Source organism: Phyllostomus discolor, chromosome 9, assembly GCF_004126475.2.
Source record: "Phyllostomus discolor isolate MPI-MPIP mPhyDis1 chromosome 9, mPhyDis1.pri.v3, whole genome shotgun sequence".
Lineage (NCBI taxonomy): Eukaryota > Metazoa > Chordata > Mammalia > Chiroptera > Phyllostomidae > Phyllostomus > Phyllostomus discolor.
Window position 1 is genome coordinate 38096038 of NC_040911.2, and position 18804 is coordinate 38114841.

The 18804-nt window shown below is 35.7% G+C and overlaps 1 protein-coding gene across 3 annotated transcripts in view; it reads right to left on the reverse strand.

Annotated features, from left to right (window-relative positions):
- The window catches only part of RBBP8 (RB binding protein 8, endonuclease), an 83925-nt gene that overhangs the window by 48091 nt on the left and 17030 nt on the right, over positions 1-18804 (reverse strand). For all 3 annotated transcript variants that reach the window (XM_036009214.1, XM_036009213.1, XM_028524332.2), the window contains exons 3-4: positions 15369-15411; positions 6865-6960 (exon numbers count right to left, since the gene is read on the reverse strand). In XM_036009214.1, coding sequence (XP_035865107.1) covers positions 6865-6960; positions 15369-15411 — 139 coding nt within the window. The remainder of the gene's footprint in view (positions 1-6864; positions 6961-15368; positions 15412-18804) is intronic.

Consider the following 18804-nt stretch of genomic DNA (forward strand, 5'->3'; position numbering starts at 1 on the left):
TCCAGAAATTTATCCATTTCGTCCACACTGTTCAATTTCTTAGCATATAATTATTCATAGTATTTTCTTGTAAGCCTTTGTATTTCTGTGATATTCGTTGTTACTTCCTTTTATTTCTGATTTTATTTATTTGGGTCCTCCCCTTTTTTTCTTGATGAGTCTGGTTAAAAGTTCATCAATTTTGTGTATCTTTTCAAAGTACCAGTTCCTGGTGTGATTGATCTTTTGAATTGTTTTTTTAGTCTCTATGTCATTTATTTTCACTCTGATCTTGATTATTTCCTTCCTTCTACTTACTCTTGGCTTTGTTTATTGTTTTTCTAGTTCTTTTAGGTGTAGGGTTAGAGTTTTTATTGGCAATCTTTCTTGCTTCTTGAGGTAAGGCCTGTAATGCATTGAACCTCCCACTCAATACTGCCTTCACTGTGTCCCATAGATTTGGGATTGTTGTATGTTCATTTTCATTTGTTTCCAGGTATTATTTTGATTTCTTCCTTGATATCATTGATAACCCACTCATTATTTAATAACATGGCATTTAACTTCCATGTATTTGAATGTTTTTGAGTTCTTGCCTTGAGTTTGGTTTCTAGTTTCATGCCATTGCGATCCAAGAAGATGGGCATTAAACACTTTTAATGACTTATTTAAATGTCATTCTATTAGTTTGTCATTAAAAACTAAACATCTTATTTTTTCTAAGAAATCATATCTGATATATTAAAATGCTATAAAGTATATAATGGAAAATAATCCCTGGGGAGCCCTAGTTTCCAAGTTGAAAAATGCCACTGGCACAGCTTGTTCATTACTTCCAGATTTCTCCAACCAACTGCCACTTTTGAAAGTATCTGTGAGTCAATTCCTAAATGCTCACTGATTCTGGTTTGAATTTAAATGGACGTGAGAAAATATGCTATTTCCATCAGTAAGGTTCTATTGCTTCCCTCTCTCCTATCTTCTACTGCAGCTGTCAGAGAAACAAAAAAATAGCCTGAATTTCACAGAAAAATGCAATCAACAGGAGAAAGGGAGTAACCCACTTGTAAGAGCACACAGCAACATATATTCTGAGTTTTACCCCAGTTTGTTCATAGAAATGAAGAAATAACAGCATTCATTTTGCAATTAAAAGTCACCAGATTAACAAGTATGCACAGTTGCTTTGTATACCCCAAGATTTCCTCAGATTTATTTTCATTCAGAAGGGTTTCACTGAATGCCTACAAGTACTCTAGGTGCTACAAATACAAGAGTAGCTAACAACAATGCCACTTCTTTTAAAAAATTTACAACAGTCTGCTAGAGTAAGACAATAAAAAGTAATTATAATAAAATATGATTCATAACAAGACAGAATACAGGATACTATGAAGTATAAAGCACACAGCAGAACTTAACCTAGTCTAGGAAGTCAAAGTTCTCCTGAAGAAGTTTAAATTCAATTCTGTGAGTAAGAAAGTCAGCAACTATTTGAAAGTGGTTGCAGAAACAAAGATCCTCTAAATATGAGTACCAATTTTCCCTTTTTACAACAGTTGAGATGAGTTTCCAATGACTGTCAAAATGCTTTTAAAAATATTAAAATCTACCGGGCAACTGTAGTTTAACTGCTTTGTTTAGATTTTTTTAAAAAATGCATTCTATCTACTTATCCAGCACTGTGACTGTTTCCTAGATTTATTAAAATATTTTGGTTCCTTAAAAGAAAGTTTGTAAATGTAATAATCGTAAAGCATAAATGAGCTACATAAAATTAGAACTTTTTATTATCTAATTTACCTTTGTTGGACAAGTCCTTTCCTCTAAACATCTCACAATGTTTTTACAATATCAGCATAAGAATCACTTCATTTTATAACAGGCAGATGGCAAATTTCAGAATCACTATTTAGAAATTTTAACAAAATGTATGTTGCTTTTTAGGTCTCAGAAAAGCATTAATTTTTATAGATTTATAAAGCTTGCTCTAGACATCATTATTACATATAACATAAAACTAAAATGAAATTTTATATAAGGCAGAATTTTAACCAAATATTACCTATATAGACATTTAAAGGTAATATTCAGTTAGTAGCAATTAAAAACAATAACAACAAAAACACTTCCTAGAAAACAGACTAGATAATAGGCAATGGTGAAGACTACTCAAAGTATGTCTTGGTAACTTTAGCTCAAGCACAAATACTTTGATGTCGACAAGGCATTGTGAAACAGTAGAAACTGGGGGAGTTGGAGGGTCAAATTTTACCTAATTATACATTAACTGTATGATCCTTGGGGTTTCTTAACGTTTTCCCAGCTCAGTTTCCTCACATATAAAATACACTTACCATCAATCTTACAGTGTCAATGTGAAGATTAAGTGCATCCAAAGTGAGGCCCCAATACATACCACTTCCTCCATAAAAAAAAAAGGTTGGATCTAGATCATCCTTGGCTTAATTATATGAGGCCTCATAAAATGAGGGATAAATCTTAAAATATGCCCAAAAGGAAATTTCAGATTTATATCTGAAGGAGAGAAAAACCTATGTATAAAAAAATCAATTATACTGCTTGCCCCTACCACCAAATTAAATACACGTAATGAATTCTAAGGACCTAAATGTAAAGAGAATGGAAGGCAAGAGAACATTTAGGATAAGAAACAACAGAGAAGCATAACGTTCACATAAAATTAGTGACTAGAGATCAAAAATAGCTAAGAATCTAGTTTTAAGAAATTGAAGAAAATATTTTTATCCCTTCCCCAGGCACATCACTCCCCCCACATCTCCACCAGTCCAGAAACTCCGCAAAAAGATAATTTTCACAATTAAATATATGGATTGAATAAGAGTAATTTAGGAAATATTTCTATGGGAAGGGTGTGGGGGCATTCATCCACTAACATTTTTTTCTCAGAATGGGCCTGGAAAAGAAAAAATCACTTAAAAAGGGAAACACAAAATACAAAAAAATAAGAACTGGAAGTCCAAACTGGAAATCATGAAGTGGAGAAATAATCAGAAGATACTACAACAGAGTGTCTTCAAGGGCTAAGATGAAGAACACTGTATCCTGGGAATAAAATGGAGAGTTGATTCTTATTAAGCCAATTCAAACAAAATATAATGAAAACTTTATCTTGTGATTTTTTTTTTTCAGTGTACTAACTTTGGGCCCTAAACTTGCCAATGACCTACTCAACAGGAAGTGTGCTGGGAGAAATAATAAAATAAATAAATTAATTAAAAAAAAAACCACTGGAAGTATGCTGAAAATAAATACAATCACTCCTCAAGAGTGGCAGCCACAAAAACGCATTTCCTCCTATGGAAAGTAAAATCACAGGCTGCAGCTGCTGGGCTCTGAAATCCTTCACCTGTTTATTATACAGGTGAGTACACTAGACATTCCAGAGTCAGATGCCAGCCAATGAATGAATAGAGCAGGTATACTACAGTTCCAGGACTCCTCAGCTGTCTTGCTAAAGTTTTCTTAAAATTGCAATTCAGTATTACCAAGACCTTCCTTTTTCCTCCAATTTTTTTCAAAGGAGAGCTCTCCCTCATTTATCCTACAGTTGTCTCCAAGATCTTTTGCATGTTTGCTTCTCAGAGAATTGAAACTTACATATTTAGTTAAAAGAACTCTTAAATTTTTCTTTATGTAGGAATCACTGAACAGAAAGAATTTCTAATCTCTTGCCATTACTACCACTACTATGGTGAAGAAAGAACCTCATTGCTTGTGGAAAGGGTATAGTAGAGATGAGAGAAAAAATATGGTTAAATAAGAGAAGAAGTGCTTCAATCACTGGAGAGTTAAAGGCTATGTATGATATGCTTTCTGCCCTTTCTCCCAAATCCTCTACTACATATACAGAGAAAATAGAAGGAAATGCCTCACCACACTAATGGAAGAGTAACTCATGATTTTCCTTTTAAATCCTGGACTGAGGTGGAGGAGTGAGAAGGATAGATGGCCTTCTAGCTTCCTGATATCTCAGCTGGAGAGAGACTGATCTGGCTGTGGTATATAGTACACTACAGTGCTAAAGACTGGAATCATATTCACCATGTAGGAGGGCTATTGTAAGTCTTTAAAAACTTCTATTATGTACTTTTGCTTGCATTGTCTCATTTAATCTTCAAAACAGCCCATGTGAAGGAGGTATTATTGGTACGTGATATGCTCCCAGTTTTTTCTCCTACTCTGATAATTTCTCTTTCTCAATCTTTTTTGCTGACTGGGTCCTTATTCTTCATTAGATCTTAATCAGTATGACCTAGGATTCAGCTCTAAGACCTCTTTTATTCTCTTCTTACACTCTTTAAAAAGTCCTTTGGGGTGAGGGAAAAAACATATTTAAGAAAGAAAAAAAAGAAGAAAAATACAAACAACAACAAACCATAAAAAATATGTCCTTAAGGAGCCAGTCCTGAGGTTTTAAGTACTATTTCTATGTGGATGATGACTTCCAAATTTCTATCTGTAGCTCTAATTTCTCCAGTTAGTTCAGACTTGTATGTACAACTACATACTTGACTTTTCCTTTTGGATACAGTAGATGCTACTGGTACCCACTTACATCCCCTTGGAATTCCCCCTGCTTATACTTTCCAATGGCTTCTCATTTCAATTAAAATCCAAGCTATTTGCCTATGTCCTCAAATAACCTACTTATTTCCTACCTTTCCAATCTTACCTCCCATCATTAATCTTTTTATGCATTAAGTTAGAACCACAGTGGAATTTCTATTCTTCAAAGATTTACAAACTTATTTATACCTCAGGCTTTTGCATTTGTCTGTTCTCTTTTTAATCTCCAGTTCTTCACATGACTGGCTCTTTTTTGTATACTTCTGGTCTCAGTTCAAATGGCACCTCCTCAGAAAGGCCATCCCTGGTATCCATCAATATCCATTCATTTCCCTATGCCTGTGGTCACTCAATTGCATCATTCAATTTTACATTTTTTCATAGCATTTAAAATCTGAAATCTTATTTGTATAACTCACTCCCAACCTTTGAAAATTAAATATCAGTTTCATGACATACTAAGCATACTAGAAACCCCTAGTCCCTAGAGCAACACCTAGAACATACTAAAAACTTAACTATTTATTGTTATTGAGTAAATAACAGTAATTAAAGATACAATGTGAAGTTGAAATTCAAGTTCACATCTATGATGCTAAAGCATGTGGAGCTTTATTCCACTATAGGCTGCCTATTCCATTAAATGTGCATACACTGAGATAGTTGTGGAAGAGTACTCAATTTCAGTTTGCATATGTGCAGAGTATTAGATTATTCCACCACTAAAGGCACAGTAGCAAATTCAAACCACCAGACCTTCTGTAACATAAACAACAATAGTAATACAGAAAAAATAGTAACTGTAAAGAAACATTGTTTATTATAAATAGTTCATGGTCCTATATAGCACTTATGAGGTCTGTCCAAAAAAATTCAGCCATTGTTAATATAACAATAATGGTCTGCATGACATGTAACCTGGCAGCCAAAGAGAGTGAATTGGAATGCACATGCATGAACAATGACTACTTCACTCTGCCAGTCAGTGGGGGCAGTAGATACTGTTGGGTGAGCATGTGTACTACATGGCTGTCGAATTCAAAACAACTGAGCAAGTAGAGCAACGAATCTACATCAAATTTTGTGTTAAACTTAAACATTCCTTTGCGGAAACCATTCAGATGACTCAGAAGGCTAAAGCTATGGGCAACCGGTGACTGGCAGCTTCATCACGACAATGCACCTGCTCATGCATCACATCTTGTGCAGTTTTTTGGCAAAACATCAAATCACCCAGGTGACTCAGCCCTCCTACATCCCAGATTTGGTAACCTGCGACTTTTGGCTTCTCCCAAAACTAAAATCACGTTTGAAAGGGAAGAGATTTTCAGACCATCAATGAGATTCAGGAAAATATAATGGAGGAACTAATGGTGATTGGGAGAACTGTGTTAGGTCCCAAGGTGCCTACTTTAAGGGGATTGAGGTGTCATTGTCCTGTGTACAATGTTTCTTGTATCTGTATCTTCTTCAATAAATGTCTTTATTTTTCATAGTACATGGTTGGCCTGGATACTTTCTTGACAGACCTCGACTGTTCAGACAAAGGAATGCAGCAAAATCTGGAAGCCTTTTCTAATGCAAGGTATTAATCTCATAGGAGTGAAAAAGAAAGAAATTTGTATGTGGAGGTGAAGTAAGTAACAGGCAATATCTTGGGAATACAGTATTCAGAAAGAAGAATCCCTAGACTGCCTGGAAATGAAGAACATGCAGGAAAGAAGAGAGAATGGCAGGAATAGGAAAACAGGAGCAGAATGCTCTGGGGCCAGTGTGGCTCACTTGGTTGGAGTGTCATCCCATAAACCAAAAGGCTGTGGGTTCAGTCCCCCGCCAGGGAGCATACAAGAGGCAACTGATGGATGTTTCTCTCCTTCTCTCTAAAAAGTCAATATGCATGTCCTCGGGTGAGAATTTTAAGAAAAGGAATACAACTGAGAATTCCCAGCTACTCAGAAGTAAAAATGGAATTAAAGCATCAAATATTTTTGCATCAGGACATTGCTACTGTTAATCTCATTCTATATCAAATACCAAATAAAGAAATACCATTTAAAGGGTAAACTGATGTGATTTCTATAATTAGTGAAAAAAGTAAAAACAAGCATACAAGAGTATATCCTTAATTTCACAAAGTATTCACCCAAAGTTGACATAAAGTTGGGAAACAAAGATCACTTTCATTCCAGAACTGATTATAAATTAAAACCAAGGTACATTCTATTAAGGGGAAAAATTAACTTTCACTCAAGAGGACCCAAGAACCAGACTCACCGATCTTCTAAAACTTTAATGGTTTCGTGTAGAACTTTCTGTTGCTCTCTCAACTGTTGATTTCTGCTGTAGAATTCTTCAAGCCTCTGTGCATCTCTAAAAGTCAAGAAATATGTTTTTTTTTAAAGAAAAAATATTGTAACAGAATAATTATATCATAAAAACTCCAATGGATGGTCTCACAATTTACATGTATCATGAATTTGCTGTACCAAAACAAATGACTTAAAAGGTGAGGTTTGAATATCTTATTAATCAGAGTTCAAATTATACTAGAAGTGTTATGCTGAAGTATCAGGCATGCATCATGTAATTGCCGGAACACAGATGGAGTGGACTGTGACGCCACCATTGACTCAACATTGTCAAAACTGCCAATGAAATGTACATTTACTGTTTTTTATTTGTCTACATTCATTAATATAATTAACAAGTATCTCTACTCATTTCATCTCTATTTCTGTCATGAGGGATTCACACTTTCAATTTTATTTATTTCTGTGTTGATTAAACTTCTACCAGGTATTATTTTTAAGCCAGGGCTTACAGTGGAGTGGAAGTGCATGAACCCTAGATCCTGATGCCTAGGTTTGAATCCTGGTTCTGTCATTTACCAGTTGCATGAACTGGTACAAGTAACCCACACTCTCTGTGCCTTAAAAGATGTGGATACACTGTATTTCTCATGTAAGGCATTTGCAAGGACTACATACTAATGTATGTACAGCATGCAGAACAGTGCTGGTACATAGTATGTTCTATTTAAGGAGGTTATTATGATTTTATAGTTAGGAAAGAACAAAGACATCTCAACTTTTCTTCTAGTAGATTATCTGGTTACTTTCCAAGGTTCTGCCATATTTTACCTCTCCATCACTATATTTTACTTTCTGGTTACTTTCCAAGGTTCTGCCATATTTTACCTCTCCATCACTATATTTTAAAAAATCACATTATATAAAGTATGCATATATTTTAATTCTAAGAAAACCCATTAGAAATTTGATTGGGATTTTCTGTGTTGTCTTAAAGTTGAAAATAAAGGATAATACTGTGGCTCTAACATCTTCCCTCAGCCCCCTCAAGGGTTTAAAATGTCAAATAAGAATGACAAACCAGTCTGCCACAAAAAGTAGATGTCCAAATGATTTTGTCAAAATGACTAAAATGTAGAATGTAGTATTACTAGCAGCAAAACAGATAAGTAAACAACTTAAAGTGAAAGAGCTCAGAGTTATAATGTCAGATACCTAACATATAAGAATATTTCTTTAATATTGTTTGAATAGTTGATATTGAATAAAAAACAATATATCTGAGACAGCCTCCTGTTAGACAACAAATAGAGTTCTGATGCATATCCAGGCATCTGAAATTGAAAACTACAGTAACAGAAAGTTGAAACTTGTTAATTTAGCTGTCTCATTTAATAATAAAATTTTTATAATGCTTCTACAACATGTATTTAATTTATAAGCAGTACCAGGTTTTCATTGGCCCTATTTTGGAAGTATTCAACCAAAAAATATTCAGTAGTCAACATTTCTACATGTTTAATTTTATAAATGAGTTTGTATTAAAGGGAAGTTTTAGCCATCTGCAGAGACAACTATCATCAAAAACATCGCTCTGAAACAATTCAAAATGAACAATTGTAGTACAGTTATCAATTACTTTTCTAAGTGCTTCTTCCAGGTGGGATCCCTAAGGACTGTAATATCTTACAAATACAGTTATTGTAACAAAATGCAGATAAGACTTCCTGACTGTTACTGTCCCTGAGTATCTATTATAAAATATACTGGGAAAGGGGTTACGATAATATATAGGCAAACCCAAGTTCCTGTTCCCACAATGCAAAGATCTAACTTACTATAATATAAAGTATCCTTTAATTCTCTTATTACTCAGGAAATTTAGTTACCTGTGTTTCCTAAACGTATAACCCCAAGTTACCTGAGGTACACAGGCATAGATTAATTAATATATATTAAAAGGTTGCTAAGAGGATCAAATGACTCTGTAAGCTATAGGGTGAAGGCATTATTATGAGCTACTGAATAACCAGGTGTGTTTCCATTCTTTAAAATTCAGACAGGTTACAAGTGACTTTTTTAAAATACTTAATAGTTATTTACAAATCTAAGAAGGTTTTTCATGTTGTTGTTTGATTAGAGGTGTGGAGACATACAATTTGTATAAAAAGTCTCAGTTATAAAAAATACATTTGTCATAAGCAAATCTAGATCATTTCTAATTATGTCTAATAATTCAATCTTCAGAGAAATTATTCTTATTCTAGCTAACAGAAATACTACTGTAGAGACAAAAATCTACCATTTAAATAGTAATATTTTAGAAAATAAAATTACTAGGCCTATATGAAGGATCCATTTTAATAAAACTAAATTCCTTCAAAAAACTTAGTGAACATAGTTTAAAAATATATAATCAAATAGCAAACTCTGATTTCTGAGCTTGTCAGTACTACTTCTTAAAAGTGACCAACATTTTGACTTTGAAAGATGTCATTCTAATGAATAGCTGTTAATCCAGCATCTAAGATCATTAACTTCAACACTGAACCAAGGTACAATATAAAGAGCTCACTATTAATCAACTTTGAAACATTACACTTTTGGTATCAAAACAGGATCAGAGAAACAGAGACCAAAGGGATGTTTACCAGAACATGGGGGGGGGTGGGAAGGAATAGGTGAAAAGAGGAAGGGGAATATAGTCAATAATATTGTGACAAATTTACATGGTGACAGATAATTACTAGAATTAGTAAGTATGATCACACTGTAAGGTAAAAATGTCAAATCACTATATTGTAGACCTGTAACTAAGATAACCAATATATAACTGTATACCAACTATACTTAAATAAAAAATAAGAGTCCACAAAGCAAAGAATAAAATGAAAACAGGTCAGAGAGAACAAGAATTCTTATATACAGGAGAGACTTGTAAAATAACTCCGACAAACAGTACTTAGCTATTTTGTTTGGTATGTGTTAAATCACCATATCAAGTGACTGATAGTATTCACCTTCTAATTTATCAGGCTGGTGGAAACCATCTCTAGCTCAATTGTAAACAATGAAGATAAATATACAATAAGTACATTTCACAATTTTAAATGAAGTATTTTTATTACTGAAGAAAATCCTATTTACTTTTATTTTTTAATATATTTTACTAATTATGCTATTACAATTGTCCCATTCCCCCCCCCCCTTACTCCCTTTTGACCTGTGCATCCCCCTCCCACACATATTCCCCCTTTTAGTTCATGTCCTTGGGTCATACATATAAGTTCTTGGCTTCTACATTTCCTGTACTATTCTTAACCTCCCCCTGTCTATCTTCTGCCTTCCATTTATACTACTAATTCTCTGGACCTTTTCACCCTCTCTCCTCACCCATTCCCCTGCTGATTACCCTCCATGTGATCTCTATTTCTCTGATTCTGTTCCTGTTCTAGTTGTTTGCTTAGTTTGTTTTTGTTTCAGGTTTGGTTGTTAGTAACTGTGAGTTTGTTGTCATTTTACTGTTCATATTTTTTATCTCCTTTTTCTTAGATAAGTCCCTTTAACATTTCATGTAATAAGGGCTTGGGGATGATGAACTCCTTTTAACTTGACCTTATCTGGGAAGCACTTTCTCTGCCCTTCCATTCTGAATGATAGCTTTGCTGGATAGAGTAATCTTGGATGTAGGTCCATGCCTTTCATGACTTGGAATACTTCTTTCCAGCCCCTTCTTGCCTGTAAGGTCTCTTTTGAGAAATCAGCTGACAGTCTGATGGGCACTCCTTTGTAGGTAACTGTCTCCTTTCCTCTTGCTGCTTTTAAGATTCTCTCCTCTTTAATCTTGGGTAAAGTAATTATGATGTGCCTTGGCGTGTTCCTCCTTGGGTCCAACTTCTCTCTTTGGGCCTCTCTGAGCTTCCTGGACTTCCTGGAAGTCTGTTTTCTTCGCCAGATTGGGGACATTCTCCTTCGTTATTTGTTCAGATAAGTTTTCAATTTCTTGCTCTTCTCTTCTCCCTCTGGTACCCCTATGACTCGGATGTTGGAATGTTTAAAGATGTCCTGGAGGTTCCTAAGCCTCTCATTTTTTTTTTTTAATTCTTGTTTCTTCATTCTGTTCTGGTTGAATGTTTCTTTCTTCCTTCTGGTCCAAACCGTTGATTTGAGACCTGGTTCCTTCCCATCACTGTTGGTTCCCTGTACATTTCCCTTTATTTCACTTAGCATAGCCTTCATTTTTTTTTTATCAAATTTGTAACCATATTCAACCAATTCTGTGAGCATCCTGACTACCACCAGTGTTCTGAACTGTGCATCTGATAGGTTGGCTATCTCTTCATCACTTAGTTGTATTTTTTCTGGAGCTTTGATTTGTTCTTTCATTTGGGCCATTGTTTTTTTGTCTCGGTGTGCTTGTTACATAGTAAGGGGTGGAGCCTTACGTGTTCACCAGGGCAGGGCAACCCACGTAGCTGTGTTGTGATGCTGTCTGTGGGGGAGGCGTCCAAGAGGGAACAATGGCACTTGCTTAGCTCTCTGCCAGTTTTCAGTCACTTCTGCTACCCACAAGCAAATTGGGCCCTTCTGGTGCTGATTCCCAGGTGAGTAGGTTCGTGCCTGTTCTAGGACCCTGTGGGTCTCTCCAATAAACTCTCCTGTGAGGCTGGGAGTTTCTCCCATTGCTGCCTTAACCCCTGCAGGTGTTTTCAATCAGAGGTTTGAGGCTTTAGTTCCCTGAGCTTGAACTCTGGGTTGTGCAGCCTGTCTTGCTCCCCAGTTGTTCCTCCCAGTTTATCAGCAAGTGAATGTGGGACCACCCAGTCTGTGATCCCCACCACCTCACTGTGTCCACCAGACGCCAACTTGCCCGCCAGCCAAGAGTTCTCTCTGCCTGGCTGCCCAGCTCTGCCCCTCCTACCTGTCTGGATGAATGTTTCTTCTTTAACTCCTTGGTTGTCGGACTTCCACACAGCTTGATTTTCTGTCAGTTCTGGTTGCTTTTGTTTCTAAATTTGCTGTTGTCCTTACCTTGGTTGTGTGAGGAGGCACAGTGTGTTCACCTATGCCTCCATCTTGGCCGAAATTCACGAGTGATCAAAATCTTATTTACTTGTAAATGAAACAAAGATATCCCCCCCTTTTTTATTTCAAGCGGATATTGAAAGAGAAATTTTCCTTATTACCCAACAAAACAATGTATTTTCCTCATGCAACTGATGTGATTCATTATATTTATTTTTGGAATATTTTTTGCTATAGGTTGAGTTTATGTATACAGTTTTCTGTAACTATTCAGATTAAGTCTAATATACACATAACGTAGTATCATCAATATTAAAGTGCATTAAAAAGCTGAAAAGGTTTTGAAATCCCTATTGCCCACAGAAACAAAACAAAATCTGTGCAAAAAAAAAAAAAAAAAAAGAAGGTGCATTTTCTACTACTCTCTGACCCACAGGAATAGGACTAGTCTAACTGTAGTGACATTTTTGGTTGCCTATCTAAACATTCATTTCCTTCTTATTCCCTGCTAGAAGAACAGTGGTTTTCTTCAATATCCAGCAGCTACTTAGGGAAAAGTTCATCTTCTCTCCAGACTCAAGGTATAAATATTAAAAAAAATTTTAACATTTCATCTTAAAATAACTTTAGGCTTACAAAAAAGTTACAAACATAGAACAAAGAGTACCTCTATACTTATTACCATCCAGCTACTCAAAATGTTAATGTCTTCTATAACCATGATTATCAAAATCAAGAAATTAACACTGATGCAATACTATTAACTAATCCATAGGCCTTATTCAAATTTCTCCACTTGTCCCTCTAAGATCATATTCCTGGTCTAGCATCCAATTCAGAATCCTCCATTGTATTCAATATTATGTCTCCTACAATCTGGGACAGTCTCTCTTTCTTTGTCTTTCACAGTTTTGACACTTCTGAAAAGTACTGGCCAGTTTTACTGACTGTCCTTCAACTTGGGTTTCTCATATTTCCCATGATACAATTTGGCTTGTGTATTTTTGGTAAAAGCACAACAGAGGTAATGTGCTCTTCTTGGTAAATTTTATCAGGAGGTACAGGAGGTTGACATATCCAATTACTAGCGACATTAACTCTGAACATTTGACCGAGATGAAGTCCGCCTAGTCCCTCCACTGTGATATTACAATTTCCCCTTTGCAATTATTAAGTATCTTGTTGGAGATAAACTTTGAGTAATCTGCAAAATTTACAATTACTGTTTTTCATCATACTTATGCTAGTTTTAATTTCAATAATGATTCCTGCCTTCAGCAATTATTGCTGTAATTTTTGCCAAGTGAAGATTTTCTATTTCTAACATTGTTTCTACATTTAATAATTGGAACTCTAAAAAAGAACTTTCCATTTATTCCATAGGTAGAATAGTTCACTATTATCATTATTTTATTGTAGTCCTAGATTTTGCCATTGGAAGGTTTTTCTAAGGTCTCTTCTAATTTCTGCAGCATACCCCCATTACTTTTTGAACACTTCCTTATTTTCTGACACCACAAGATGTTCCAGCTCATATTGTACTTTGCATACCCTTAAGTCCTAACACCAGCCAATTAAAAAAAACCAAAACCTGGATTTCTTTTACTGGAGGATCCTGTTTAGAAATCAAGATCTGGGCTTCTGGTGTGCTCATTACTGCTGAGAATCACTATTTTTCTAGGCCCTCTCAGTGAATCAGACCTAGAACATGTATGTCCTCTCACACACAAACACATAACTGTATTTTTATATGTATTCATCTATATATTTAAAACCATGAATTCATACTATTAACTACCATTCCTACCCAGCAGTATAGGGTTCATTCTAGCTATTTCCTGTTTATTATTGTAACTTTATTTTCCTGACAGTGAAAAACAAGGCTCTCATTATCAATAAATTATTTACTTATTTGCTCAATCCTAGAATACATATAAAGCACAGTCAAAATCTTTATTAGTCTAAGTAAATCACGTTAATTTCCTTTGCCAGGTACCGTTTAGGAATGAGCACATAATCATCATCAGTGAGTCAGAGTAAGTCTGCTGGGGGTTGTTTCTGGCAAACTTTTAATTAGTAAAAAGCGACACACAGAGGTCCTGAAAGTGATAACTAGAATGATGATGGCCATCTTGACATTTTACATGTCAAGAGTGAAGGCTCATGTCATGAGTGAAGGCTAACAGCACAAATTAGAGCACTAATTTGTGCTCCAATGCACAAATGACAGAGAAAAGACAGAAATAACCCGAGTCCTGATGATTTTTCAGTCACTATTAACCAGTCCTAGAATCTCCCTACTTTGGGCCTTCTATGTGAAAGAATATGTTTTCCTTATTGTAAAAGTCACTTCTGGTGTTTTTTTTTCTTACAGTAAGAAATTATCCTAACTAATAAGATACATATTCTAAATGTACTAGTCAGAAATAATTTATTTAATTTCTTTCATAAGTAAAAAAACATCCCTCCACGTGGAAACTAAACACAGCTCTATCACAGAAACAGGGAAATGGATTATTCTACGAGTAAGGATGTTTAAAAAAAACATCTTTAAGGTAGGAACATATACGTACTTTCAAAAATGCAAAACATTTAAGTATCGCTAATTAATAGTAATTACTTCAAAAAGAGCTTTACAAAATTTATGATATTATTTCTGTAAATAATTTTCCAACATGACTTTCTAGGTATAAAGAAAAACTGCAGTTTTCATTTTCAGATTATAATGGAAAAAATAGCTAGGTGTGTTTGATGGGCTCTTGGTAAACTCTACCTTTGGGCTAGCTTTTGGAAGCTTAAGAAATATGAAGTAACTGAGCAAATGGTACGTATGGCATACATACTGTAAAGCAAAAGCAGTATTAGTCACAATGACATTAATTTTTGTTATAACTAATAATATTCTAATATGTGCCCTGTTTCAGATTTCTGAATGTGGAAGATCTAAAGAACCACGAGTAAAAATCTTCTCCAGACTTAAATAATCAGATCTGATTGTGGGCTTAACAACCAAAGCAATTCAGAACCACTGGTAATTTTGAACAAATTAAAGGGATCTAAAATATTTAGTTCCCATTTCTTATATGAGCTTAAAAATCCCAGAATTATCCTGCCCTCCTTTTTGTAGTATCTTAAATTCCAGATGTTAATCACAGTTGAGAAAAGAATGCTAACATCAAAATGATTTTACAGATCAGTTCCCATCTTAATAGATACTTCAAGGAAAAAGATAAAAATTATATTAAATGTAAATATATGAAACTATTAAGTAAGACTACACTCAAAATTAAGTTATTCTTTTTACTTTAAAAGTTTGAAAAATTTGCTGTCAATTAGCCACACTAAGCAAAACTGATTTCCTTATAAATAAGACACGGGGTCAAATAAGACATCAGTATAAATTCCTTTATAAATAAGACATTAGAGTCATATATTGATACTTACAAAATACGTTCCTTTTTCAGTTTGGTTACTTTCATTTGTAAACCTGAAAAATGAAAAGGGAAAAAAATGCTGTCTTATTTACACATTTTAACAATTCTAAAGCAGTTAATCTAAGTTTCTCTATGAGTTTAATGTTATAACTATTAAGTCACTTAAGACTGGCCTCTGAAGCCAGGTTCCATTACTTTGAAGAGAGTTATTTCCCTTACTTATATACTCAGAAGTCACAAGAGTATATCTGTAACATTATTGTTTTTACTCGACTATATGACAGCCCCCAAGAGTGAAATTTTCTCAACCTAAAGTGAGTTGCTTCCTTTCTAATCACAACAGCAAGCATATAATTAGAAGTTAGTATAAACGAAGGTCTATGTTCTGACATAGCCTATGTATTTGCTAACAGCAATACTGCTTATGTAGGCTCAAGTCTTTTGGGATTAAAATAGATTGTGGCAGGAAGTCCTGGACTAGAAGTAAAATTGTTTATGAAAAGTACTTAACAAAGGGCACTGTTTTTTATCTCTGGATATGTTATATGTACTTTTAATCTTAATTGAGTCTGACACAAAAACTTAAGAGAAGACCACTGCCTATAAAACTTGGGTAGTTAACTGTGGAGAGAGCAGGTAGATGGCACTGAAACAGCAAGGAAGATATAGACACAATAAAGTGACTTTTCAAATCTTCAGAAACAATGAATAAAAGGAGAAAAACAGCCATTGAACAAACATGAAAATATATCCAACATCACTAGCAACTAACCCAAACCAAAAGAATTTACTTAACAAAATTTGAATACTCAATGTTGATGAAAGTGTTATAAAACTGTATTTCCATACTTTGCTAGAGATACTATAAACTGAAATAATTCTTCTGGAAAGCAATTTAGCAATACATAACAGGACTCTTTGTTTTTTTAAAATCAATATCTCACATATTGGATTCTAATCTAAGAATATAATTCAAACTATAGAGAAACTCAAAGTAACAAAGAATAGTAAACAATTTATAGCAATATAAAATGCTTAACTGTAACATGCTTAAGTAAAATATGATATAACCACTTGATAAAATAATATACAGCTAGTAAAACCATTAAATAAAAAAAAAATTAGGGCTTCCAGCCAAGATGGAGGCATAGGTGAACACACTGTGCCTCCTCACACAACCAAGGTAAGGACAACAGCAAATTTAGAAACAAAAGCAACCAGAACTGACAGAAAATCAAGCTGTGTGGAAGTCCGACAACCAAGGAGTTAAAGAAGAAACATTCATCCAGACAGGTAGGAGGGGCAGAGCTGGGCAGCCAGGCAGAGAGAACTCTTGGCTGGCGGGCAAGTTGGCGTCTGGTGGACACAGTGAGGTGGTGGGGATCACAGACTGGGTGGTCCCACATTCACTTGCTGATAAACTGGGAGGAACAACTGGGGAGCAAGACAGGCTGCACAACCCAGAGTTCAAGCTCAGGGAACTAAAGCCTCAAACCTCTGATTGAAAACACCTGCAGGGGTTAAGGCAGCAATGGGAGAAACTCCCAGCCTCACAGGAGAGTTTATTGGAGAGACCCACAGGGTCCTAGAACAGGCACGAACCTACTCACCTGGGAATCAGCACCAGAAGGGCCCAATTTGCTTGTGGGTAGCAGAAGTGACTGAAAACTGGCAGAGAGCTAAGCAAGTGCCATTGTTCCCTCTTGGACGCCTCCCCCACAGACAGCATCACAACACAGCTACGTGGGTTGCCCTGCCCTGGTGAACACGTAAGGCTCCACCCCTTACTATGTAACAAGCACACCGAGACAAAAAAACAATGGCCCAAATGAAAGAACAAATCAAAGCTCCAGAAAAAATACAACTAAGTGATGAAGAGATAGCCAACCTATCAGATGCACAGTTCAGAACACTGGTGGTAGTCAGGATGCTCACAGAATTGGTTGAATATGGTTACAAATTTGATAAAAAAAAATGAAGGCTATGCTAAGTGAAATAAAGGGAAATGTACAGGGAACCAACAGTGATGGGAAGGAACCAGGTCTCAAATCAACGGTTTGGACCAGAAGGAAGAAAGAAACATTCAACCAGAACAGAATGAAGAAACAAGAATTAAAAAAAAAAAATGAGAGGCTTAGGAACCTCCAGGACATCTTTAAACATTCCAACATCCGAGTCATAGGGGTACCAGAGGGAGAAGAGAAGAGCAAGAAATTGAAAACTTATCTGAACAAATAACGAAGGAGAATGTCCCCAATCTGGCGAAGAAAACAGACTTCCAGGAAGTCCAGGAAGCTCAGAGAGGCCCAAAGAGAGAAGTTGGACCCAAGGAGGAACACGCCAAGGCACATCATAATTACTTTACCCAAGATTAAAGAGGAGAGAATCTTAAAAGCAGCAAGAGGAAAGGAGACAGTTACCTACAAAGGAGTGCCCATCAGACTGTCAGCTGATTTCTCAAAAGAGACCTTACAGGCAAGAAGGGGCTGGAAAGAAGTATTCCAAGTCATGAAAGGCATGGACCTACATCCAAGATTACTCTATCCAGCAAAGCTATCATTCAGAATGGAAGGGCAGAGAAAGTGCTTCCCAGATAAGGTCAAGTTAAAAGGAGTTCATCATCCCCAAGCCCTTATTACATGAAATGTTAAAGGGACTTATCTAAGAAAAAGGAGATAAAAAATATGAACAGTAAAATGACAACAAACTCACAGTTACTAACAACCAAACCTGAAACAAAAACAAACTAAGCAAACAACTAGAACAGGAACAGAATCAGAGAAATAGAGATCACATGGAGGGTAATCAGCAGGGGAGTGGGTGAGTAGAGAGGGTGAAAAGGTCCAGAGAATTAGTAGTATAAATGGAAGGCAGAAGATAGACAGGGGGAGGTTAAGAATAGTACAGGAAATGTGGAAGCCAAAGAACTTACATGTATGACCCATGGACATGAACTAAAGGTGAGGGTGTGGAGAGGGGAATAATGGGGGAAATATGGGACAACTGTAATAGCATGATCAAAACATATTTTAAAAAATTAAGTCTATTTAGCAACAGAACTATTTGGTTTTCTCTATGCTATTTTCTGCAACATGATTATCATAAAAGTGGGAAGCTTCTGCATATTTTCTCTGGTGTACTTTCTCTGAGTACACCAATTTTTTAAACTATTCTTTAATTTTCCCAGTTGTGGTGAAACACATAGCCTAGCAGCAGATCCCCTGCTCCTGGCCAAGATGGTGAAAGGAGGAAGCACTGCAATATGCAAGTACAAGGTTAGTGAGAGAACTGTATGGGAGGAAAGCCTTCCTACCCCCTTCTGGTTCCTGATTGGTGAAGGCAGGCACATGTGCCACAGAGGTTAGAATGGCAGCAGGGGGAGGTACTATATGGAAGAAACCTGTTAGTCTGGCCTGGTGAAAAGAAGGGAATAGATTGGGGCCAGA